This window comes from Phaeodactylum tricornutum, chromosome 3 (genome assembly GCF_000150955.2).
Source record: "Phaeodactylum tricornutum CCAP 1055/1 chromosome 3, complete sequence".
In the NCBI taxonomy this organism is placed as follows: domain Eukaryota; phylum Bacillariophyta; class Bacillariophyceae; order Surirellales; family Neidiaceae; genus Phaeodactylum; species Phaeodactylum tricornutum.
The window spans coordinates 382,301-407,896 of NC_011671.1; the positions used below are offsets into that span (position 1 = coordinate 382,301).

Genomic DNA, 25,596 nt, shown 5'->3' on the forward strand with positions numbered 1-25,596 from the left:
GCATACTGAAGTACTAAGTTAACTGCAACTTAGGTTTATCCACGTAGGGCTAGTACAAAACAAATACTCGAACCCAAAGTTGCCCACAATCCTACTACTGTGTCAAGTTTGGCAGTCAAGTGGGACATGTCCGGCAGAAAGCGACATGTCACACGAAGAGATTTGAAAAAGAGCGAGCTCTCATCTTGAGCTAAATTATATGTTTGATGGATTTTGGGATATGATCATCCTATGAAACAAGCCATCGGATTGAATGTAAGACACAGAGAAGTGTTGGAAGTAACCATCGGAGAAAGCAATGAAATAGCAAAGGATTAGTGATCAAACAGCAAGGTTTGAGAAGAAACAGAACTAGTGAAAAGTAAAATAAAGATCACAACATGTCATGTCAAGTATCTCCTGGCTTCTGAAGACAGGATGGGGTGATCAAGACTTGTCTGGCTTCTGACAAAAAGATACAAACTGACAAATATGGTTTTCACACAATTGTTGTTAAGATTTCATTTTATAAACTCTAAAATAAAGCCAAATCTATTCAGTTTCATCAAGTTCCACGGTGCCAAAATTACCGTGGTCCAGTTCCATGGTCTTAAGCATTACCGTGGATCATTTTCATCAATCCCATGGTATTGTACACACTACCATGGGCAAGTTTGTCATAGTAACCATGCTTATGAGCATGGTAACGGTCAAGACCAAAACAGTCACATGATGTATTTGGACATTCAACTGTCCAGTCACCAATCCAAAACAATCATTGTTGCAATCTGTGACCAAACACACATGATTAGTTTTGGCCAACTTGCCTTGGGTGTCATGACTCAAGGCATGCGTGCAATTGCGCAATGCGTTACTCAAAACCAACTTTCCAGTTGACACAACAAAAGCACTAGAGCAGTGTGAAAGAGTAGATCAAATGTAAAGGAGAAATAAGAAAGAATCTATTTATTACGTCTCTGTTGTCAACTAGTCACTCAGACAGTAAAAAGATCAGAAGAAACCGGAGTTTTCAACATGCTTGCAAGCAAAGAAACTTGAGGACTCACAGTAAGACTCCAAGCAAGAATGCGTGGAAGGTGAAGACCGCATCGGAAAAGAAGAAGAAGTAAAACCAGAAGCAGAAGCAGAAGCGGAAAGCAGAATCTGAAGAAGAAGAACTCACAATGGACAACATTAGTGATATGGCATCCAATGACCAGAAGGACACGGAGAATGTGAGTAACAGTCGGACCATCAAGTTCAAAGGAAATGAGGATGAATGGCGTACCTGGAAAGGGAAGATGATTGCAATGGCAATGCAACATTGCATCTACCAAGCATTATTCATGCAGGAAAGCCTTGCAACTATGGAAGAGGTCAATGCAGGGACTGCAAGCAAGCTGGCACGGAAAGCATTCTTGAGAAACATACAGGTATACGCTCATTTGGCACTGTGCTGCAAAAAGACTGCATATTTATATGTCAAAAACACAGTGACAGAACGAGCACCAATGGGAGATACCTACAAAGAGTGGAAGAAACTGTGTGAAAGGTACAAACCAAAAGAAATCAAATTGGACTACACAAGTATTGAACATTCATTTAAGGACTGTACTATTGGCAGTATAAATGAAAATGTGGAAGAGTGGTTTCTGGAGCTTGAGTACTGGAATACCTGTATGGGTAAGATCAAGCAGTCCTACATGTGTGATGACCTTCAGATGAAGGCACATATAATTGACCAACTCCTCAAGGCCTATGAGGCAGTGAAAGTCAAGTTGAGGGGAGCATACACAACCACCCCAATGGAGACATTTAAGAGGATCATTTTCAACTTCTGGAAAAGGCAAGGTAAGAGTGACAATAACAAGGTGATGTCTCATTCTGAAGTGAAAGAAAAGTGTGGTCACTGCAGGAAAGCAGGGTATACACAAGATAAGTCCTGGAGCAAACCAGAAAATGAGCACTTGCACCCCAGCGGAAAGCAGGGTGGAAAGAGCAAGAAGGACATTGCGTGTTTTAATTGTGGAAAGAAAGAACATTACAAGAATGAATGTCAAAGCAAGAAGAAAGACTGAGAAGGTGGACCAAGCCCAACCAATGAAGGAATGTTTGTTGGGGCCCATGTCAAGCAAGAGCAGAATTTGAACCCCGGTTCAATCTGGGAACAAGTTCTAGCTGACTCCGGAGCCAGCTGTCATGTATGGAATGAGAGGTAAGTGTAAAATTGAGATCCCTTTCCTCCTATCATTCACGACTCCATGCGGAGTTCCTAACATCAAACCCAGCGAAACACTCCACCATTACTTTTCAGACAGCGAAATACAAAGTTGACCATAAAGAGAAAGTGCACACAATACATTCCTTTGCATGGTTTTGTGATCAACCATAAAATTCAGGAGATTTATTTCACATTTACCTCTGATATGATTTTTGTACTAAACTATTGACAGTAAACTCCTGGAATTTATCGGGATCCCCCGCCATAATTGATCCAAGCCAAAAGAACCTTCGCCGTGAAACTGAGCACAATAAAACCCTTCTCCCCAGCAACGTAGTCCTTGAATATACCGATTTTAAACCACTGCAACGTAAACAAGATTGCAAAGCAACCGTCCAAAAAGAATAAAACGAAAATGATAGCCCAGACGAAATTAGGGGGATCTCCCTCAATCACAGCCTTGAAAAAATAGTTGAAAATCACCAACCAGCATGCCAGGTGAGGTATCCAAGCAGCTAGAAATGGATACCAATTTTGTTTCAACCCATCCGCGCGAGCCTTTGCATTCACCGATTCGTGAATACCGCCCAGAATCATAGTAATGGCGGTCGATGCGAACAGCATCCAAATAAGGTGAATGTCTGTGACACCAGCGAGCTGAGCAATCATGATGCGCATCAGACTCGCGGAAATACTGTACTCTGCCCAGCGGAAATGATTCTGATGGCGCTCAATCTGATATTTGTAGGTCGACCAGAATATGATGCAAGCAAGATGGTCCAGGCCAGATAGTAAAATAAAGACCGCAGAATACCAGGTAATGGAAAAATCCGCTACTTCGGTAGGGCCGGGGCGCCCAAATTCTTCCGGATTCTCGTCACGGTCTTCGAAAGTAGCTGGATAGTTTGTATACCAATAGTAAGCATTGTCTGCGTTGGCCGAGAGTGCAAACAAGGCAGCCGCCTGGGCAAATTGAACGATAACGGCGACTCCATTCCATATTTTTAGTGAGGCCGGGACTACATTCAAATTTCGAATACTTAGTGGCTCTTGCATAGTTTCCACAGCGTCGGAGTTGTCTTCATGGCGATCCGTGGTGGATTCCACCTCCATCCTATTGTGTTCGTTCTTGGACATCATTTTGCTGTCGGGAGTTGGGGCGATATCGATTTGACTTTATGGTAAAAGGAGTTATGTCGTGCTGTTGAAGTTCGGTAGGACAGTTCCAATACAACTCTCAGACAATCTTCGTAATTCTAAATCCCTCAAAGATATATTCTGACTCGATAATAACTTTAGGTAAATGATGCATTGAGCTACAGAATTCTAAACGAAACTATTCTTTTCACTGTCAATGCAAGTTCGCATGAGCACGGAACCTCTGGGAATCGAGAAAGCGGAATGTTGTGGCGACACGCTTGCTGTGACTGACCGCAGTTTCGGCCCATAAACCAGACGGTTTGACTGTGAGATTCTGCATCGGAACGATGGCGACCATGATGAAAAGCCGATAATTTAAACTCACAAGAACGAAATAGATTTTGCTTTTTAGAATCATAACTTTCGATCTCAAAAACATGGAAAGCAGTTCCTTTTGTGTTAGAATCCTAATTAACGTTTCAAAGATGGAAAACAGATTGCTAGTCCTTCTCCGAATTCTCCGAAACTGCTGAAGCAGCGCTCGCGCTCCAAAAAAAGCACTTCCAACCATCAGAAATATCGAACTGATCTCGAGCACCCCAATGCTACGTGGATTGAAGGCACGTTTTGCAAGAAGTGTTAGATAATTCCCCCATAACGCTAGAATCGAAGACCCATATCTGTGACTAGCATCACCACCTCCTTTCGCGACTGTCCGGTTGACAATTGACAGCATCAGCATAAATCCTGAAACAGAGAATCCAGCTGCACTAGCTCGTAGTGATCGTCCTTGAACGTGAAAGTACGATCTAGCCCCAATCAGATACACAAAACCAAGCATTCCACCGACAAAGTGAGCATTAGTTCCTACAGCGCTTCAAGAGAAGGAAACATGAGAATGGTCAGGACTTCAGAGTTTTTTGTCCGAGGAAATGAAATTTACCTGCCCACTGTAAGTTAAAATCCCGCTGTATTAGGTCCCTGACGATTGAATTAGGCACGCACTGAAGTTGTTAGAACGTCAATCAAGAAAATATTCTAAAAATCCTCCACTTTCAATGACGTACCAGACGCTTGCAGCAGGAGCCACTGGGTTCTCAATTAGTTGATTTACTCCCACAGTGGCCCTAAAAAAGTAGGAAATTTCGAAAATCGTGAGAATTTGCTTCCTATTGATCAAACATGTAACCCAAGGAACCATACCAGATTACAGCAATGAGTTCAGACATGAGAGAAAGTGCTGCCACAATAATATACATTTTCCTCATAGCCTTCTCGGTTTTCGTCTCCTTCTTATCACCATCCGGTTTGAAGGGCAGGGGATTAACCAATCCAAGCGGGACAATAGCTCCTGCGATGATACTCGCAGGTGTTTTCATGTTATCTAAAGTATCGAAAGGAACGGTCAGCCCGCAAGCTGAAAATAAATGACCTGATCAAATCACAGACATCCATCTACTTACTGAAGAGCGATATCGCTTGAGGACCATATTGGGCTGCTGATAATCCGAGCTCAAAAACTGGCTTATTCATTGATCGGGTGCTCACCCTCGTTGGTAGATCTTTTTGAAACGCTTCCGCACAATGACAGAGAAAGAAAATGAAAAACAAGAACCTCGGATTATAGACCATATTGTGGCTGCAATCAGAGGTTGATCGAAAGCTGTATCGAGGTATTCCTGTTAATATGTTCCGACAGTGGTAGGAATACAAAACGCATGCACGTGACAAGTGGAGAAAAGTTTACTTTACAGTTAAAGTGAGAGTAAATAACTGGCCTGCTTTGTCTTGTCAGCGGTTGGCATGGCTGGAATTAGCGGATCGAAACTCGAAGATGATGAGAGTACTTCCTGCTCACAGTCAGTGAAATGTGAAGTTTGGCAGTAAAGTGGGACATGTCCGGCAGAAAGCGGTTGTCTGTCACACGAAGAGATTTGAAAGAGAGCGAGCTCTCATCACGAGCTATCACAGTAAATTGTGTTTGATGGATTTTGGGATATGATCATCCTATGAAAGGATGCAACGGAATGAATGTAGCACATGAAGAAGTGCTGAAAGTAACCATCAGAGAGAGCGATGAAACAGCGAAGATTAGAGATCAAACACCGAGGTTTGAGATGGAACACAACAAGTGGAAAGTAAAAATAAAGAACACAACAACAAACACTAGCAGTGTGAAAGAGTAGATACCAAAAGGTCCTCACAGTATAATGATTTACATCAGAGCTATTTGCCGGGTTTATCTAGAAGATAGTGGCCCAAACACGGCTGCTCATATAATAGTTTTTCCTACCAGGCATTTTTGCTTTCCCACTGAACATCCTTTGATGTATCCCTCAGCTTGGACAAAATGGCCTCTTCAGCCCCCTTGGCACCAATCAGCACCAAAGGAACCCCGTTTCCCGGTCGAACACTTGCTCCTGTGAAGATAAGCTTATGGTGTTTCTGGGACGTAGGACCAGGTCTAGCGAGGCTGAGTTGTTTGAATCCGTGGCTTAGCGCGAAAGGGGACCCTGCCCCACAATGAAACCGATCGGCGTACGTGCCGGGTGTGTCCACGTGCTCGTCCAGAATATCGTCCGAGCCAAAGGTGGCCAAGGAAGGAATTGCCGTCAGGCGTTGGATGACTTTGCGCCGTAAAATGTTGATACTTCCTTCACTAATCTGATTTTTATACGCTGCAATCGACTCATCCCGACTCAAATGCATATTGGCAGGGTCACGTAGAAGTGTTGGACATGGAACGAGAATCAGAATCGCATCGAGCCCCTGGCAAAAATTCAACAAAAAATTAAAGGCATACATTTCTTGACATTCTTCGAGTTTTCATCGTCTTACCTGGGGAGCAGCCGTGGAATCTGTCGCCATTGGTCGATGAACGTAAAAGTTAAACTCGGCATCCTCAAAATCAAAGGAGGATGTACTAGCATCTCGCAGAACACTCCAGCTTTCTTCAACCTTCTTGCGACTACCACTCACCATGAAGACGTTGTGCGTATAAAGATCATCCAGAGATCTACCGACCGACCAATGAAATGCAATAACGCCGCTGCTGTAGAGAAATCGGTCGTCCCAGTCAAACCGGGGGCTGTACCTGGTTTCCGATTTTGAAATAAGACTTTGCGTTGCGTATGGGAAATCCGCATTGACCACCACCAGGTCAGCAGAAAGAAACTTTGTCTCTGTAGCATTTGCTTGTGTTTCTACATAGAAGACCCCTTCGTCGGTTACCTCAGATACAGCTCTACCAGTAAGAGTCTTTACTCCGCACGATCTTGCCAGCTTTTCCAATGCCAAAGAAACGGCCTGAAAGCCTCCGATTGGAGCATACACACCACACTTTGCATTCGTGGGATGCAGCTCAATCGCAGCCAAAAGACCAAATACGGCAGGTGCAGTAGTAGTCAGAACGCCTCCCCCAAGTAGTTGATTGTTGCGATAGGGCTCAAGCCCGACGTACAAATCTTGGAAGGAAGCCATGGCACGCATCTTGTCGGACTCGAAGAAAGAATCCAAAACGTCCGAATGGGGTTTTAACGGCCACCCTTTACCAAAGTCCCTGAGTGCTTCTCGAATAAAAGCAGGGAAACTTTTCATGTCAAGACGCTGCTCGATAAAGTTTGGTAGCCCACAATCAAGGAACGCTTCACAGGTCTTCATGTAGGCATCCCATTTTGCGGCTCCATTCCTTTCAAAAGTGTCCATTTTCCTCCGCGACTTCAATTCTTCTTCGGATCTTTCAACCTTGTCTGATGCGCGGGGAAAACCCAGTTGAATACAGTCTCCGTCCGAAAAGACTACCTGGTATGCCGGAGTGCATTGTTTCATTTCCAACCCATTCTCTTCCGGTGTACTCCCACAATATTCGAAAATTTCCCGGTAGACATGAGGCAAAAGTAGCAGGCTGGGTCCTCGTTCGTGACGAAATGTTCCTTTTCCGGGCACATCGACGTTGAATGACCCACAACGGCCTCCAACAAAGTCGTTCTTTTCCAAAATGATGACTTCCGTAGACGGCGAAGCTACCGCAACACGAGCCGCCGTAGCCAACCCACCGACTCCCCCACCCACGACGACAACACGGCGTGATTTTCTTGTGCTACCCCCAACGACAGATTGTTGGGAATTGGTCTGGTGGGCCACCACTAGTTGCCGCTGCGTGGCTCGGTTCCTCCCGGGAGGCGGAGAAAGGGGACTCGCAAAGGAGCCGACGGCAATAGACGACGAGCACGAATTCCTACTCCGGCTGCACCATGCTAGCGCCAAGATACCCAGTGCATCGCGCATGGCAAACAATCCGGCCGTTTGGGTCACTCTCGCCGATCCCTTTTCGTGCGCGTGCCCTGGACGCCGACTGGATTGGCGGCTCCGCATCACCAAATTACGAATTTTGGATGGATCTCCCGAAGGATCCCATCGGAAGCGAAAGTGACAAACACGTGATTGCATTCGGTAACTATCCGAATCAACTGTAAATTTTCTTATTCGCCTGTAATGTCGGAGCGTGATTGATGGTAGATTTTTTAATGTGGGTCACGGAACTACGAGGATCCAGAATTACCGAACGATAGTGCGGTGAAAAGGAAAACTCCGTACCCAACAACCTCACAGTCAGGTTGGTCGGCTTCACTGTCGAGGAAATAACTACTCACCGTACTGTGAATACAATGTTTACCGACCAACAAGTGACGTACCATGCCAGAGTATACGCTCGAAAATCTGCCCAGGAAGGCGACCATCGAGGAGCTCTCGGCGTATCTTGCAAAGGTTCAGGTTTCGTTTTCCAGTGTCGGTCCAATCCACAAGGCCGGAAAGGGGTCTGTCGCCAAGGTAGTGTTACCAAAAGACATCGACCTCCGAAAAACGAGAAAGGAATTCTTGACAAGCCCTTTGGAAGGCTGCGTTGTGCAACTTCACTGCAAGTCATTCATTGCGGAGATGAAAAACAATAAGTCCAAAAATGGCTTGGCGGACCGGACTTTCCTAAAGAAACCACCACAAGGTACTAGCGGTAACTCACGCCGATCGAAAGACAGAGTTCCAGGCCCCTCTGGGAAATTCAAAAAGCATTTTCATGCCAGGAAGGATCACAAGGTGGCTACCCGGGTTGTTCCAGACTTCATCCCAACGCAAGACAGGGTCGGACACACAGGACGCCAGGATGAACGGTTGACGATGAATCGGACGCGTCTCGTTCCCACGAAACAAGTCAACGATCAGGTGGCAGTTACTTTCGCTGAACTTGACCGCAAGATCCCGTCCCCCAAGGAGATGAAAGAAATCCAAGCTCAAGTTCTCAAAAGTCGAAAGCAGGCAGAAGCTGACAAAAATGGAATCTCGATTAGCAAAGCACCGACCGAAGCGGATATCGTTCCTTTGCACAGAGGATACTTCTTTTCTTTGAGGATCACCTCGACCACTGCGCCAGCTATTCTGGAGAAAATCGATATCGGTGGTACTCACGGGAAATCTTTCCGATACGTGGGGCAGAAATTGCCCCACACCGTTGCCGAAAAGACCGAAGCCAACTTCATCTTTCTGCCAAATTTCCCCGGAGTCTTTCGTGTCGGCCTGACCTTTCAGTTTTCTACATGCTCCATTTTGCGAACTCTAACTTTCAAAGGAGGCGACAAGAAAATGCATAAAGAGGTGGAGCCTCAAAGCCTATACGAAAGAAAGATATCTAACATACACAGCCAGAAGCCGATAGAAATATTCGCCCCGCCACCGGAAGGAAATCACAACGGTACCAGAAACCCTTTCGCAAACCTCCCACTCTACAAAATTCCAGCAAACGTGGAAAAAATGATCGGGAATCCTGAATTTGAAAATGCGATTGAACTCCCTCATGAGGACGGTAGGAACTATGCAAAATTCTACCAGAGTATGCTTTGGGCAAGCGAGTTGCAGGCCTACCGCGATATCAAGCTTTTCGATCTTGAGGGCGCCAAATTGAAGAGAGAAGGCAAATTCTTTAAACTGACTGTTGAAGGCCTAGCCGAAGGCCGCCCTTCCGTTTTACGAGGCGATATGGTAAATGTCACTTGGAATCGTCGTTTGTACCAGGGCCGTGTCGAACGAACGCTATTGCTTGAAGTAGTTCTGGAATTCCACCAATCCTTTTCTCGCTCATTTAATCCAACGGCTGACTCCGTTGATGTGAGATTCACATTCAGCCGCATGACATTCCGTATTTCTCACGAAGGAGTGATCGAAGCACAGCACCAGATGAAGGATCCACTGTTTCCTAATATTGAAAGTGTTGCCTCAATCAAAGGTACACAAGTCGGGCGGGACAATTCGTCGCGTCTGGAATGGGGAAATACTGCTTTGAACGACGAACAAAGACTTGCTGTTACAAAAGCTGTGGAGGGTGCGCTGCGTCCACTCCCTTACATTATCTTTGGTCCTCCTGGTACAGGTAAGCGCGAGTCTATTGATGTCGAAAGCGTCGCAACCGAGTCCGTAGCCGTAACACAGTGATCTCTTCTTTGATGCTTCTAGGGAAAACCACCGCGGTTACCGAAACTATCCTCCAGTTAGCAAGGCACAAAAACGGACTAAAAATTCTTGTCACTGCACCATCGAATGATGCTGCCGACGCTCTCGTTGAACGACTGGTGTCGTACTTTTCTCCATCTGACCTCAAGCGCGTGATAGCGTACAGTAGAAACGTAGATAGCGTCCCCTCTTTGATTCGCAAGTATACTAAGGAAGGGTTGACCAGTGATGGGCAGCTCAATCAGATTTTGTCCGGGCGTATTGTGGTTTGTACCGTCAATTTAGCGGCGCGGTTCTCTCGGCTCGGCGTTCCTCGTGGCTTTTTTGATGTCCTCTGTGTCGACGAGGCTGGACATGCTAGTGAACCCGAAGTAGTTTCAGTAGCATCGACGCTACTAAATTTCAGCCATGCTGACGAACAACTCGGCGCCGGTCAAATTATTTTGGCAGGCGATCCGAAACAACTTGGTCCAATCGTCACTTCTGATCTCTGTCGGCGCTATGGGATGTCTACATCTTACATGGAACGTCTATCTAAGCGTTCAATCTACTACAAAGAAGACGGACAATACCCGGCGGAATTAATTACGAAGCTGGTCCAGAACTATCGATCCCATCCTGCAATAATCGAGCTTCCGAACAAGATGTTTTACGAAAACGATTTACTGTGTCGTGGGGATACTAAATGTACTCATAGCCTCGCGAACTGGGAGAAATTACCTGTGAAAGGCTTTCCAGTTATGTTTCATTCAATGACGGGTGAGAATCTCCGTGAGGGATCCTCTCCATCTTGGTTCAACCCCGAAGAAGCAATTCAGTCTTTCAACTACGTAGATATCCTTTTAAACCACTCTCGGCCACCCTTAAAGCAAGATGATATTGGAGTGATAACTCCATATGCACGCCAGGCCCAGAAGATTCGTTTACTGTTGAAGAATCGTGGCATCAACGACGTGAAGGTGGGATCAGTCGAAACCTTTCAAGGACAAGAGAGGCAGTGCATCATTCTGTCGACGGTCCGATCAGAGACTGAACACATCAAGCATGACCTGCGATTCAACCTTGGATTTGTCGCCAGCGCCAAACGCTTCAATGTGGCACTCACCAGGGCCAAAGCGCTTCTCATAGTGATCGGTTGCCCGACAGTGCTCAGCCTTGACAAGGATCATTGGCTTCCATTTCTAAGGTACTGCCGTGAGAACGGCTCTTGGGTAGGTCAGCCTTGGAAGGAACCAGAAACGGACGTCTCTTCAGATCCGGGTATTGCTTCTCAACTTGAAGACAACATTCGGGAGTGTATCGATAGCCCGAGCCAGGTAGTCGAGCAAGAGGGATTAGCATTTTCTGGTAGGGTTTTAACAGTAAATGCAGGCGACACAGATAAAACCTGTTAAAAAAGCACTTCCCTCTTTTGGCAGACGATGCAATTTTGCCACACCATGGACAGCAAGCGAGTTACAAACAGAAGTACAGGAAAAAACAATGCAACTGCCCAGCGGAGGACACGAACTGGGCCTCTTTGCACTATAGACATCAGCAATCGAGCCACTAGGTGGCTTGCCCCCTCGACTTTTGGGTTAACAAGGAGCTGGAGAGCCATTCCAGGCGCAATCCATCTCTGAAAAAGTGGTTTTGGCTTAAGAACTCCTGTAAGCTCGTCAAAGTCTCCAGTGAAAAAGGTAACAAACACATCCATGAAGCAAATAAAGCCCACAAAAGCGAAGAACCTGTGAATGCCGAATTCGAGCACCTGAATGTATATAGTTTGTAGCCTCTCGTAGTACTCCGAACAATACCAAGGCAGGGAGTCTTGGGCGGCATGACGATGCTTTCTCTTCAAGTATATGATTTTGCGTTGGATGGCTCGTAAGATGAGTGGTCCCGACAGGACACTATTTTCTACAGCACAGACTTCTTGTTCCCGAAGAGGCACTGGGATGAGCCACATGCCAAGAACGCGTTCGAGTTGAAGCAATTGGCCAGTCCTGGGATTTCTATATGTTAGCAGCATAGGTTTCAGCGCTAGCTGTGAAATGTCGAAGAGTACAGCTAGGACAAATAAAAACTTCCAAGTCACCGAAAACGTTGTGTTGGGCCTCAAAATAAGTTTTTCGTTCAACAAGTATCTCGTCTCCGCCTTTAGCTCTTCTTGAAGCTTGTACATTTTCAATCTCTCCCTTTGTTCCATTCGTTGAAGCGATTTGCGTTCCATTGCCCGAAGCCGTTTCAATTCATCCTTCTTCCGCAAAATTTGAGTTTTCCCCCTTGCCAATATCATTCGGAATTGCTTCTGAAGTTTCACTGCAGCAATATACTCGCTCTGGCCACGCAACAGCTTAAAGGCTCTCATGGACTTTCGGCTTCGATGCGATCTGAATGTCTTTTGAATAATCAGAGCACAGTGCTCTCGAAGCGCGTCAGGCTGAAGTTTTCCCAAAACTCTCATTCTCACTCGTTTCGCATGCGTTGCCTTGCGGTATTGTTTGAATCGAATATAAAGATCACTTAAGTTTGTTTTCAATTTGCCGATGGCACCAATCAAGGGAGCGAGATACTTTGCCCATCGAACCAATTTCAGAATCATTCGCACCCTACGACCGAAGACGAAGGGGTGACGGAATGCCTTGAAAATCAATAAACGACAATAGTATTTGGCCGCGTCAATTCCACGCCTCTTAAAATGGTAGCCAGTCCGTCTTGACAGCGTTATGAGAAGATGCTTTAGCACTGCGAAACCCAAGCTAACATTGGCGTATTTCGTAAAGGAATCATACTCGTCTGGAACATCGTCTTTGTCCGTCCGATGCACAATTTGAATAATTTGGTCTTCGCAACAAGGGTCGCTGAGCCAAGTCATGGCACTATAGGCAAAGACAAAAAACCCAACGGGAAGAAGAAGGAGTTGTACGGAAATTGCCTTGTAGTAGACTACCAAAGGCAGTTTCCAGAAATTCGTCTTGCTGTTTTCGTTGTGTGTCTCCCCTAGCAGGTGGGCGCGATCAATTGTTCGGAAAGCCTCGTTCTTGCGCCGCTTAGCCTCTACAAAGGAGTCGACGAACCACATCAAAGAAAAGGCTATTCCAAAGGCAAACGAGTTCTCTTGGAGAAATTCCACCACTTTGTCAGTAGTTCTGTTTCGAGGTAGTATTTCCATCGAATTCTTGGTTTCCCTTTCCTCGCGCAGGACTGAATTAGACAGGAGTCGCCTCACCATCGCAGCAGAAAAATCTAGAAGAGCCGCAATGCCGAGACAAGCAGACCAAGCTCTAACAATCATAGATGCCTCTATTCCCTCGAGGTCACGATGTAGATCTCGAAAATTGAAAGGCTCATCATGTTCACTCGAAACTGGTTCTCTTACTGTCGGCGACGCCAAAGCGAGTAGGGGTACCGGGCCGAGCGACGATTCGTATTTCGTATTCGGGTTTCCCGATACAAATCCCGAAATGAGTGGATTAGATACCGCACTGTCATATTTCGTCGAACCCATCATATCGAACACGGTAGCGGGGCCGACTTGCGTCTACCTACTCAAGTACTCTGCTCCCGCTACGAGTATGAAAATCACGGCATTCCAATTTCCTCAGATACAGAGTTCCAATAGTCAGTAATGGAGTGATCCCTTGTCATCCTCTCTCTCGACACGCCGACATTAATATTGAAAATCTGTTAGGAAACTTCTTGGAACTATCTCATAATTTGGGAGAGAGTTGTTTCAAATATTAAAGTTTAAATATATTTCAGGGTTTTTTAGAAATCACACATACTGGGAAAAGTCTGCGAGATCCGCATACTGGTAACCCGACTTTCCATGTTCCACGGAATATACCTGAAAGCAAGTAGAGGAAGTAAACATGCATCTACCGAAGTCGGGTGATGGTCTTGTGCTAATATCGCCCACCATCAATCGATCGTCAAGCAAACCACTGATTCTGCTCGCTTTCTACATTCCGTCACGTAATTCAAGCGCCCTGATCTTAGTGGCATCTCGGACGCTCTTTCACGGAGATGGGAAATTCTCAGCCGCAAAACAAAACCGGAAAAAAGGCGACCATAAAAAAACTTGAAAACGCTGAGAAGCTTGGTATATTGTCTTTGAGCGAGCACAGCCTCGAGCATGTTCCAGAGCAGGTATTCTCGTCAGAGCTAAGTAAATTGCGGACGCTTGACCTTTCCAAGAACAGCCTCACCAGATTGGGGAGGATCGATAAGCTCAGGGAGCTCAAGTCGCTAAATGTTGAGCAAAACCATCTACCCAGTGGATCTTTGGATCCGATCGTTTCGTGCTCGAAGCTGCAGAATTTAGTTGCTGGAGGAAACAAACTCGGTCAGTCTACCACAGGAAATTCAGAAAATTCGATTTCTGCTCTGCCTGAATCCATTAGGCAGCTCAATTTGTCGTCAAACTTTCTTTCAAACGTCCCTAAAGCAATACACTCGCCCCCACTTCTCAAACTCGAGAAACTCGACCTTTCCAAAAACAGGCTTACCTCTCTTCCGATCGAATTATCTTACCTTTGTAATCTTCAAGATCTTAATTTGGACGACAATGAGATCGTTAGACTCTCAGAGGATTTTGGTCGGCTTCGGACTTTGAAAGCCCTTTCACTCCGCAATAACAAACTGACGGTTGTATCAACGATTTTTTCGGACAAGAATCCACAGCCGCTACCGAAATCTCTGTTCGAAAATACACTACTTATTGATCTGAATCTTCACGGGAACAAATTGACTAACACACAGCTAAATGAATTTGAAGGCTTCAAAGCCTTTTTAGATCGTCGGCAAAAGGTGAAGTCGAAAACGATGTCGAATCTTAGCGTGTGCGGCCTAAATTAACTTTTCACTTATTTGCCTTGCCTTTAGATAGATATCGGTATTATCAGATTAACATCTACCAGCGGACAGAATAGGATTACAAACTCCTTCGCCGTAGTCAGTTAGAGAAGGAAGGACAACTCCAACTAGTAAGAGGGACACCATGACGAGGATAAAGGATCCCGCGATGATTTTGGAAATTAACGGATCTGTGTTAATGGTCAGTGCTACATCCAGATCGTATTCGTCTTCTCCTTCGCCGATTCCTAGCTGATCTCGGCGCTTCTTTGAAATCTTTTCCTTGAGCACAAGCAAATTCGGCGAGGCAAATCTCCTATGCTTCTGGACTCTGAAGCTGGTCTGAGCTGTCATACCTGATGACAGAAAGCCGGCTGCAGCTACAAATGAGGACAAGGGAACTGCAAAAGTAATGATCTTCATTTTGCCGTATGCAATAGTACACAGTAATGCGCTCGAGTCCCGTGGTTTTTCCATAAGCCGGGCATCTGCGTTTACAGTCAGTTGCCTTGGTCATCTTGAACCGTAAAGAGTGATCAAATTTTTGCTCTGCTCCGTCACTCGAGTGACGATTTAGTCATGTCAGTAACAGACGGTTACTTTCAAATAAGTCTCCTACGACACCACATGTGACAATACTTTTTTTAAATTTCTGCGCATATGTGAAACATGTGGCAGCGAATTTCCCAGATACATTACATTAACGCCGCCCAGTTCCCCCTCGCGATCACTCTCTGCATCGACAATCGCCTGTTGGCTAGCTTCCCAGTGAAGAGACTTGTTTCCGCACGAATTTGGCGTGATCAAGCTACATTTGGTGGGATATACAGAGACCGGTGAAATACATAGCGGAATTGTGGCATAACCTCGTGAGTCCTTGTTTCGTCCGTCGGCTAGGGACAGCACAAGGTTCTGTAAACCAGGTGCGCGGCGTGAACTGTTTTGCATAGAATAGCGTCTCAAATCTTACAAGACTTCTTGAATTAGCGTGCATTGCAAAGGTGACCAAATATTTTATTGGATTAGAGCGGGACCATGAATCTCAGCCAAGGCGAGATTGATGATCTTCGTGATGCATTCCGTCTATTCGACAAGGAAAACACTCAGTCGATTCTTCTCAAGGATGTTCGTGATGCATTGCGATCAATTGCTAGTGAAGTAGATCAATCCAAAAAGGGAAACTCCAATTTGCAACGCCTACTTTATAACTCTAGCAGCTTCCCGGAAGACAAAACTCTTACCATGGACGAGTTTGTTGAGCTAGTCACAAAACCTGATCCGAATGATCGCCGCAGCGAGATCCAAAAAGTCTTTGATCTTTTCGATGAAGGAAGAAAGGGACACATAAACGTGCAAGATTTGCGAAATGCTTCCACTGGTCTGGGAGAAGCTATGGAAGAAGATGAACTCCATGAAATGATTGAACGCACGTCATCCGACGGAAGAGTATACTTGGAAGACTTTGAGCGCATCATGGCCAAAAAACTGTTTTCTTAGAAAAAGTATAGGTTTACTTTTTGGTTTTGCGTCAATTTAGTACTCTCACTGTCAGCTGATTTGCTTTAGACATGGAAACTCTTCCACCATGGTCAGAATCAGAACCCTTGGTGCGTAGGCAAACATGGTGGCAGGATAAACCGCACTTCCCCAAACAGGATGTGTAAGAATCTTACAAAACCCTGCATTGTAGGCTCTGTAGCCCAGACAGCACTCCATTCCATCAACCTCAGAATACACCTTGTTACAATTCATGGTCAGCATCGGCAGTCCAGAGCAAGGATCGATAAAATCCGACCAGTACCCGGCATCGCGGATTTTCTGACACAGCATTCGAGCAAACTCCATAAATGAGTTCAAAAGGCGATCTTTTTCGGCTTCAATGTGTTCTCCAATTCCAACAAGATCCTCGAGTGCCCGCTGATTTGTGGGAATGGCCAGAAACTCGGCTGTACTATCGGCTATGGTTTCTAAGTTGAGATTCCGATCGTCGAACACATGTTTAAATTCGCGTTCGAGTGGCTTGGGTAAGGTGTGAACGGAAAGTTCTACGCCGTCGCTGCTGTTTTCGTCTTTGAGTAGGATCTTCGGTCCCCACAAGTTGGATGCGGTTTGCCCGTAAGACATGATTCCTACAACTATGTCCGAATGTATCACTGCCGGTGAATCCATCAGAATGAATTTTCTCGTTGTTTTCGGCTCAGAAAGGCAAAACTTGTTAACAAAGAGTCGATGCCTGATTGTGAATCCTGGCATTGTTCAGCGGCAAATAGGGTAGGGTCACCTTGCGATCAAATTTACGTTAGAACGAGGAATTCGTGGACGCGCGCGTTCAGATTTGGGTAGAACGCCAACACACAGATTTCAGTCAGCTGCATACGGAATTACAGTTGGTCCTACATAAATTGCATCTATGAAACAGCATCATTGATAAACCGGGATAGTTGCAACTAGCTCTCAGATGTAATGTGCCCTAGAGAGCGCAGTAGGAAATCATGCGGACGATGAACACTTTTACTGACTGTGAATTATCACGTGGGTTTAGATGTACCGTAAGCTCCAAGTAATGTGGACTACAGAAAGTTGTGACTTTTTGCAATACAAGTAATTTGTATTTTCTAATAACTGCTCTTTACACTTAACGCGGAGGATTCTCCTTGTAGTACTCTTCAATGGCTTTAATCTGCTCGTCACCAACGAAGTACTTAAAGCCAAAACTGGCAGCCAAGGCCAAAGCGACACCGTGTGCTGCTGCCATGGAAAACCCTTGGAGCGGAGGTGCTCGGCCGTACATTTTCAGTATACCATTAGGCACACGCTTGACTGGTCCGGGGCCGTACAAATAGGGGTTCTGGTTGATGATGCGTTCTCCGGCCATGGTCAAAAAAGACGATATAAAAAACTGCAAAACGTTACAGGAAGGATGGGGTTGAGATTGACTCGTTCGACTAATCCAAGCACAAGCCGTGCCATGAGGATCGGTCGGTTTCGGTTCTACAAGACCATCGAAACACCATTTTACGCCGATTTACAATGGACTCATATGATAAACACTTTTCCAGTAGTAGCAAGCGCGAAAGATGAAAGAAAACGCTACACAAAAAGTTTGAAATCCTTACAATTGGTTCTCGTGACAAACAACACAGCGCCTTCTTTTGAGACAAATCAACAGAGGCGGTGGTGACAAACGTTGAATTCCCGTAGGACAGCTACGAAATCGAATGAATTTTCTCGACCAATCAAAACACGATCTTCGATATCGATACGAACTCACAGTCAGTTGACAGAAGGATAGACGCTGCTTCGACTTCTACTATCGATTCATGCACGATCACAGCATCATACAGATAGACCCCCCAAAATTGGTTTGCTCCACCCGCCGAACTTCCTGTTGAGGCTCAAATCACAGAACGCAAAAGGGAGCATCGACCAAACAGCGCACTCAAAAATTCGATTCAACTGTTCTCTTAGGAGATACGATCTTTTTCCGCAATGTCTTTGAACGTCCTTTTGAAGCAATCATTCCAGAGGGCCGCTCGTTTGCAAGCTACACGGTCCATGACAATCCTTTCTAAATCTAGTGGAGAAGAATACAAAAAGATGGTACGTTGATTTGCTTCGCTTTCTGATTCCGACAATTCTTTGAAATGCTTTGGTAAAAAATCAACAAAATGGACACCGGAGCATCCGGAAGCGAGAACAAAAAGAAGAGCATTCCAAAAGTCTTAGCGCCCTTGTTCGTGGCGAGCGTTTTTCGAGTGCACGCAATTGAACGCTATATCACTACTTCGATGGGCTTCACCGTTTTCTTACCCATTGTTCGTATGCAAAAGAATTATACTAGCCGTATGAAGAATTCCGGACGACCCGTCAGCCCTCACGTTACCGTGTATAATTTCCCCATCGCCGCTGTCGCCAGTATTACAAATCGTGTTACTGGGTGCGTCCTATCGTTTGGCGCGCTGGGTCTCGGAGCCGCTGAGCTTTTAGGAGGTAGCGGAAGTGCCTTGTACATCATGCAATTCGTAGGATCTCAAGGCATGCTGATATCCGCTGGATCCAAGTTTGCCATCTCGTTCCCCATTGTTTATCATTATGGGGGAGGTTTGAGACACTTGATGTGGGACCAATACCCCGAAATGCTGACAAATACGGATGTTGCGAAGAGTTCCTACCAGCTTTTCGCCGGTTCCGCCCTTATCAGCGGAGCCCTTATGTTTATGTAAAAGAAAACGAGATATCTATTTTTACATGAATATCATTTGACAATTTCTAAAAGCAATTTACTCGATAGTCCTCTTTAGTCTTCAAGATTTATCTATCCTGTCAAAGCTCCACCTCTTCTCATACCAATCACTGGCACTCGGCTTAGGCTTTCTTCCGTGGTTTCTGAGCCTTCCGGCAAGACAGTCTGACCAATGCACGTGTACAGCTCATTGTCTTCTACCCCAAGGCACTCCAATGTCATTTGAAGATCATGCGGAGTTATTGAGTCAACAACCGTGTGAAAGTCCGTCACGGACAAAGGTCCTTTGAGTGGAATCCGTTCCTCCTGAATACCAGACATGATGTGGGTCCAATAGGCCGACGTCCGTAACTCTCCGTCGTGTCGGTTTAAGACGACTCGCTTGGCCGATTCCACATTATCCGGGGTAATCGTGCTCGTCTTGCGTAAAGCGTGTATTGTTTCCTTGCATGCCTCGAGTGCTTGCTGCGCTTTTTCCTTAGAAGCAGTGACCGTGATAAGGAACCACCCTCCCAATAAACGTTCAAAACCAGAAAACGAGAAGTTGGCGTCGTATGTTAGCTGTTTGCGCTCACGCACTGTTGAAAACAACCGACGATTGACTATCTCGGAAAGGAGACTGAGGGCAGCATAGGCAAATAGAGGGTGCGATCGGCGCTTTCGCGCGACATCCGATGAGCGCTTGTCTCCCTGTAAAAGGAGTTCCGTAACAGTAGCACCATCCGCTAGGAATCCCCATGCATTGGGTGCGGTTCCCGCCACATACGCAACAGCACGGGGGTCCGAATCAGGCAATTGAAGTTCAATGTGTCCGCCTGGGATTTCCGTCGCCGGGACACGTCCAATATTGTACGGCAATGTCTTCGGGTCTTCCACCAGAAATTCCTTGTTAGCGTCCGCTGGGATCGTACCCACGTACTTGTAAAGCATTTCCAATATCTCGACTACGTCAAAGTCGCCCGCTACGGAAATCTCCACGTTCGAAGGCATCAGCTGAGACATGACTGCCTGTCTGGCTTCGTCAAGTGTTACAGAGTTGACCGAGTCAACGTCAATGGAGAGAAAACGATCGTCATTCTGTGTCATGGCCTCAGCCACACGCTCAGTACTCAATCCTTCAAGGTTTTTCTGGAGACTTTCGTGGGAGCTACGGAAACTCTGCTTGCTTCGGCCGAGCGCATCCTCTTCCCACTTAAAACCGATCATTATCTCACGCAATATCTGCATCACCGACTCAGTTCCGGTAATACCGAGTTGAACATCATCACCGAAACCAACATTACCAACATTCGTTGTCGGGAACACAAAATCAAACGTCAAGGCTTCTTCGTTGCAGTTGATTTCGACCATAAGCAAATGATCGACACAGAACAATTCGACCTGTTCTCGAGTCCAAGGACCAAAGGCCCCACCTTCTTGCATTGTTCGCGCACCGACTGCCATGGAGCCCTTTTTGAATCCAAGACGCTTCTCTGCATCCCGCCCACCTGGAGCCACTAAACGCAAGTGACCACGCTGTGATTCGGCCTGGTTCTGAGCGACCCCAACCCGGATTCCGTTGGTAAAACGTCGGAGGGTAATTGGACGGGTCAACGAGTCGGCTGCAGTGTCTGGGGTACCGTCAGTGAACTTGCCGCCTTTCCATTCGGGCTGGTTTTCTGCAATCGCCTTCGCTAGTTCTTCTTCAGGAATGAGCGTATGAGGGACGACTACGTCTTCTTCTGGTTCGACTTCAATCTGACAAGCTTCATATATGGCCTGTACCAAACTGTCTTCGTCGCAGAAACCAGGGTCACCTTCCTTGGGACCCTTCGGTGTACATGCAATAGCAATAATTGGTCCTTCCGACGCCTCGGCCCCGTCATGAATACTAGAAACGTGCGAGCACAATTCCGCTGCAGCTTCATTGACATCCTCTAGGGTCATAGTGGACAAGGCTTTGGCCGTCATGTGATATGACTGCATTGGCGACATGAAGGTGTGCCCGTTAGCCACAGTTTCCATCAAATACGATAATTGGTCACCGTGGCTGATTCGATCACCTTGAGCGGCCAACTGTTCGGCGTCGGTCATCAATGACGACGCGTAGCGTTCCATTTCTCCCGGTGTGACACCATACAAGCCCAACTTGCGGATTTCCGACACGGACTTCCCGATCGCATCTTTCCAACGAGCGGGTTCGGAGGTCAAATCCAAACTGCAAACAGCGCATCCTTCGCGAGCCGAATCGAGTTGATTAAATTCGACAAACGTAAAAGCCGGGTCGTCACTGCGTCCACCAACGTTCAAACGAATTTGCAAAGCGGCCAAAGCGACACGCCGTGCCATAGACCGTCGGAATCCATCCAAATCCACAATCTCCTCCACGGGTCGTTTAGCAAACAAGTGCAAGGAAAAGGCCTGCAGGAGTTCGTGTCGGAAGATATGCGGACGAATTTTTTTCCCCGGCGCAACTTCTTGCGTCTGCAACAAGTCTACCTTGTCGTCTAGTACATACGGACCTTGCAAATGCAAATCGTAATCAAGCTTTTCGAGTAGTTCCAAATCAACATTTCTGCCTTTTGGAACACACCAATCATGCCGGACTGGAGGATAGTGCCATGACTGTCCAGCCTTAATAGAACCGGCCACAACGGCATCCGCAAGTTTTGAAGCTTCGACCTTAAGTTCCGGAATTCTAATCTCGGTAGCTTGCTGGTCCGCAGACAAGTGTCCAAACTTTTCGGCAATCACCTTTTCTGCCTCGCTAGGATCAATGTCCCCCACCAAATACAGTAAAACATTGTCGGGGCGGTAATGCGTCCGATGCCAAGTACGCACATCATCTCCTTCCCAGGAGCGAATTAAGCTTTCCTTGCCAATGGGAAACCGTTTGGCGAGACGATTTTCTCGATGAAGTGTAGACAAAATCTGGCACTCCACTCGGTATTCAATGGTGTTGACCATGGTCATCTCCGAAAGTACGGCCGCTCGTTCCTTCTCTAGACGGGACTGCTCAACACGGGCTTCCATCACATCCACTAACGCATCCAAGGCCATGGGAAGCATGGGTTGGTTACCCCGCGGGCTGAGAACCGGGCAGGCAGCGTAGAAGACGGTGTGGTGAAAGTCGGTATACGCGTTGGTTTGCGAACCGGTCCCAAAGAGGCGCTCGCGTTTCCGGGATCCCATGTAAGCAACATGTTCCGTCAAATGCGCAATACCCTGTTGTGGTTCGAGTTCGTCGGAAGAACCAGAAAAGACCTGCAAGTGGGCTTCAAAACGTCCAGCCGGAGCCTTGTTGGGCAAAATAATATAGGGTAATCCGTTGGGAAGCGTCCCGCTGCGTACGTCGGGATGCATCGGTAAGACTTCCGAAGTTGTCGGGTACGGCTTTCGGTTACCTTCTTTTAAGCGATTGAGGGGGGAAATATGATCTCGGACGGACGGATGCGGTTCCAACGCCTTTTTGCCGCGCAAGGACGGGGCGGAAGCCGCGGCGGTTTTGGCAAATAAATTCGTTAACGAAAACGAGGAATCCGAAGCCGACGGCTTCTCCTGTAGAGTCACTCCGGCATTCCGAGCAGATTGAGACGGCAACGACGACGGTAGAAAAGCCATCGTTTGGGACGAAAGCAGCAAGGCTGCCGCCGACGGACCGAGCCAAGGCAATTTCATTTGTTCCGACAAATATCAAGCCAATTAATCAATTCCTGCTCACAAAACCCAGTTGGTTTGTAATTATCCGTAGAGCAGATCAACACTTTACGAAAACACAAACACAGCTTGGTTTCTGCTTCGGTCTTGCTCGATCGATAGATCCGTAAACCCCAGTCGTACAGGATTTCTGTGCGGTCCTCAAGGAACTCGGAGGACACGAGGAACAACGGACAGTGAAGCTTCTGGCATGATCCGCCGTTGTTGGGATCGGGGGGGGCCTCCCCGCCCCTCATCATCGTCCTCATTCGTCAGACTTTCGTATGATGACATCAGCACAACATCAATGACAAATGGCGCCAAAAACACAAATCCGGGTTTCAATATACAAAATCCGGGTTGGTTGCTTTTTGGAACAACCCGGATCGAATTTCCAGTAGAATTTCTATTCGTGACGCAACACTAGACATTTGCTGACGCACTGTGGGAGGGGACTTCTAAATCACGCTTTACCGTAGACATTCCCGTAGTCCACGTCAGCAAACAGATGTCCATGGCATCGGCGCCGTGTCTCGGAACTCTGCGTAGCAATTCTACTGTAGGCTACGTGAAAACACCCGGATTTTATTTCCGATTCACGGGGACGCTCCGAACACCGCCCATCAACAAAAGGCTTCTTCGAAACACACCGAGCCAATTTGTCGTGTGGGGGAATGTTCTCGACTCTTCAAACTGTCATTTTGCGTTTCATAGTCAAATACAAGGTTTTTGCTCTGAAGCTTTCTTTCCATCTACGGTGACACACATCCCTCTATCATGCAGGCTTGGTTAAAACTTTCCATAGCCTTGCTATGCTCCTGCAGTAGTACTTCCACGAGAAGTGTGTCGGCCTTTGTCCCTACGCTGTCCCGTTCTCGGTCGAGAGTAGGTGCCAATGTGCCCCCCATCCTTGGTATGGCTGCCTGGGATGACGAAGATGAAGCCCAACGTGATGCCGCCGTCAGACGCAATCAAGCTCGCACCGATGTTCGCAATTTTCTAACCCAACGAGCGATTCAATCCTTCATGTTTTTATTACATTCCTGTCGAGACCCACATACTGTCCGATGGCTCGAGGTAAGTTCCGGAATGTGTTGAGAAATTGCGTCCTGCACATGGTCCCAATAATCCAGTAGGAGAAGTTACTTTTCCACTTATTCTGGACTGCACGACGAAGAAAGTGAACTCACGTGGTTCTTTTTGATTCGTTTCTGTTATCCTCTTTTATCGTTGTATTGCAGCATACTTACGGCTTTACCAATCTTCTCGAATACCACGGATCTGGGGCATTCAATTTGACAATCTATCCGGAATGGGATTCTATTTTACAAGACATGACGTCCCGTCCCTCTGAGGTTGTCATCGTCTCGGCACGAAGACGAGGAGGGGGCCACGGCGGCTGGTCTAAAGACAATCCTTATTTGGAAGATGTGAGTCGAGTTCCTATGTAGTTTTTATTTCGCGTGTCTACTGGTGATCAATCTCTAATCCTTTGCCTTTTCTGCTTGCTACTTTCTTTTCAGCGGTTTGTGGAGTTTGAAATCGATATTGACCCCCCTTCACTCGTATCTCGCCTGATTTCCGTCCGCGATCAAATTGCTAAGGAATGGGTCGTTGACCTGGACACCCTCGTCAAGGCAAATGATATGATTCTCACATCCTACACGGAGAAACATTTATCGGATCGAGCATCAGAAGAATGCCAAGATTTTGACCAGCCAGAAGAATGTATGGAAATCGAAAATCTCACGGCACCTTATTCCAACAAGCGCCAGGAAGAAAAGAAAGCGGCCTTTGAACGCAACGCTATGGTTTTTCTCTCGAACACTATACACTCACTTGGTCAAGGATCGTCACCGCACCGGAAAGGAAATTTCGACTTACTGATTCTGTTGGCCACCCAGGAATCTGTGCATCGCGTACTTCGAGCCTACCGGGATGCTGGAGACGAACGCGAAGTCTCCTTCTCCTGGTTGCGAGAATTTTATGTTTCCAGGGTCTCCCGCTACTTCGACGGCAATCAGGAATACGGACGGGCCGACGACTTTGTGGAAGAATTGCTTCTGACGCCTCCATCTCTGAAAACCAGTGAAATTGCCTTGGAATTGATTGATCCCATGCGCATGGCTGAAGACATTATCGCCATGCGTTCCGAAGTCGCGCGTGACTGGAAAACGGTCATGCAAGCATCCGCAGAAGACCACATGGCTCTACAGCGCATTGTGTTGGCGGCACGTATGGGAAAAATGCTGGAAACGAGTTCCGGCAGCAGTAAAGAGGAAAACCCCCCCACTTCGACACCGAAAGCAGTTGTAGCGGAAGCAGAAGCTTCTTCTTTGGACGGAGCTGGTGCCTTTGAATAGTGAAGAATCTGGCACTAATTCAAAATGATCTGCGATTGGACATGGCATGCACCGACCTGATTCGACATTTGAGCCGCTTCATGTGCGTACAAGAAAACCCCATGGAGAGAACATTTTCTATTTCCCCACACCCACATACAAACCAAGGCCTTCGACGGCTACCCCATCGTATAACAAGTAGTAGAACATACTTCCGTTTACAACTACTACCTTAAAAGCTAGTGGAGAGATGAATTATTTTCCTCGACGACTTTGAGCAGGCGGTACGACATAAGCTATGAAGTAATTCGACTGGTCATCTTGCGTCCTGTTAGATACAAGATGTGTGTCGGCATCAGACCTTTCAGACCTTGCATCCCAATAGATACGACAAGACTTGATGTATCGGAATGTACATTTCATGACAGTAAACGAGCGCAAGCTGGCGATTAGTAGCCTCCTAAGCTAGAGCACCATAGCAAGAAAGTTTTCTTTTTGACCGGTACCATACACCTTGATGGATATCTCCGATGCGATGAACTTGCAATTTACATATCACATACTTTACCGGTGAGATTCAGATACGACATATTTCCATAACTCTTTGCTGAATGCAGGGCCTTCAATTATACTGCTCAACACTCGATCCTAGAGGTGTT

The 25,596-nt window shown here is 46.6% G+C and overlaps 9 protein-coding genes across 9 annotated transcripts; 4 read left to right on the plus strand and 5 right to left on the minus strand.

The window, feature by feature from the left end:
* Nucleotides 1-2,446: 2,446 nt before the first annotated feature.
* PHATR_43903 (predicted protein) lies at nucleotides 2,447-3,589 on the minus strand (the record flags this gene model as incomplete). The annotated part of the gene is made up of 1 exon (XM_002186298.1): nucleotides 2,447-3,589. Exon 1 carries the CDS (start codon nucleotides 3,338-3,340, stop codon nucleotides 2,447-2,449), a length of 894 nt encoding a protein of 297 aa, XP_002186334.1. The 5' UTR covers nucleotides 3,341-3,589.
* A 1,965-nt stretch (nucleotides 3,590-5,554) lies between these two features.
* PHATR_43904 (phytoene desaturase. zeta-carotene desaturase. bacterial-like protein) lies at nucleotides 5,555-7,789 on the minus strand (the record flags this gene model as incomplete). Its single annotated transcript, XM_002186299.1, has 2 exons — nucleotides 5,555-6,109; nucleotides 6,179-7,789. The coding sequence occupies 2 exons, from the start codon at nucleotides 7,787-7,789 to the stop codon at nucleotides 5,630-5,632; spliced, it is 2,091 nt and encodes a 696-aa protein (XP_002186335.1). The 3' UTR covers nucleotides 5,555-5,629.
* A 246-nt stretch (nucleotides 7,790-8,035) lies between these two features.
* Nucleotides 8,036-11,765, plus strand: PHATR_43905 (predicted protein; the record flags this gene model as incomplete). Its single annotated transcript, XM_002186015.1, has 2 exons — nucleotides 8,036-9,761; nucleotides 9,845-11,765. The coding sequence occupies 2 exons, from the start codon at nucleotides 8,036-8,038 to the stop codon at nucleotides 11,233-11,235; spliced, it is 3,117 nt and encodes a 1,038-aa protein (XP_002186051.1). The 3' UTR covers nucleotides 11,236-11,765.
* A 751-nt stretch (nucleotides 11,766-12,516) lies between these two features.
* Nucleotides 12,517-13,449, minus strand: PHATR_43906 (predicted protein; the record flags this gene model as incomplete). Its single annotated transcript, XM_002186300.1, has 2 exons — nucleotides 12,588-13,449; nucleotides 12,517-12,537 (listed from the first exon to the last, which is right to left on the minus strand). Exons 1-2 carry the CDS (start codon nucleotides 13,332-13,334, stop codon nucleotides 12,517-12,519), a joined length of 768 nt encoding a protein of 255 aa, XP_002186336.1. The 5' UTR covers nucleotides 13,335-13,449.
* Nucleotides 13,450-14,651: 1,202 nt separating this feature from the next.
* Nucleotides 14,652-15,100, minus strand: PHATR_43907 (predicted protein; the record flags this gene model as incomplete). The annotated part of the gene is made up of 1 exon (XM_002186301.1): nucleotides 14,652-15,100. The coding sequence occupies one exon, from the start codon at nucleotides 15,098-15,100 to the stop codon at nucleotides 14,729-14,731; it is 372 nt and encodes a 123-aa protein (XP_002186337.1). The 3' UTR covers nucleotides 14,652-14,728.
* A 618-nt stretch (nucleotides 15,101-15,718) lies between these two features.
* CATR1 (caltractin) lies at nucleotides 15,719-16,174 on the plus strand (the record flags this gene model as incomplete). Its single annotated transcript, XM_002186016.2, has 1 exon — nucleotides 15,719-16,174. A coding segment is annotated over one exon (456 nt), but the record flags the coding sequence as incomplete, so codon positions are not given.
* A 1,925-nt stretch (nucleotides 16,175-18,099) lies between these two features.
* Nucleotides 18,100-18,939, plus strand: PHATR_18516 (succinate dehydrogenase cytochrome b subunit; the record flags this gene model as incomplete). Its single annotated transcript, XM_002186017.1, has 2 exons — nucleotides 18,100-18,277; nucleotides 18,508-18,939. The coding sequence occupies exons 1-2, from the start codon at nucleotides 18,167-18,169 to the stop codon at nucleotides 18,898-18,900; spliced, it is 504 nt and encodes a 167-aa protein (XP_002186053.1). The 5' UTR covers nucleotides 18,100-18,166.
* Nucleotides 18,940-19,055: 116 nt separating this feature from the next.
* On the minus strand, nucleotides 19,056-22,268 carry PHATR_10319 (predicted protein; the record flags this gene model as incomplete). Its single annotated transcript, XM_002186302.1, has 2 exons — nucleotides 19,056-21,373; nucleotides 21,491-22,268. Coding segments are annotated over 2 exons (3,096 nt in total), but the record flags the coding sequence as incomplete, so codon positions are not given.
* A 1,030-nt stretch (nucleotides 22,269-23,298) lies between these two features.
* On the plus strand, nucleotides 23,299-25,159 carry PHATR_43911 (predicted protein). The gene is made up of 3 exons (XM_002186018.1): nucleotides 23,299-23,672; nucleotides 23,837-24,025; nucleotides 24,119-25,159. Exons 1-3 carry the CDS (start codon nucleotides 23,373-23,375, stop codon nucleotides 24,956-24,958), a joined length of 1,329 nt encoding a protein of 442 aa, XP_002186054.1. The 5' UTR covers nucleotides 23,299-23,372; the 3' UTR covers nucleotides 24,959-25,159.
* Nucleotides 25,160-25,596: the final 437 nt, after the last annotated feature.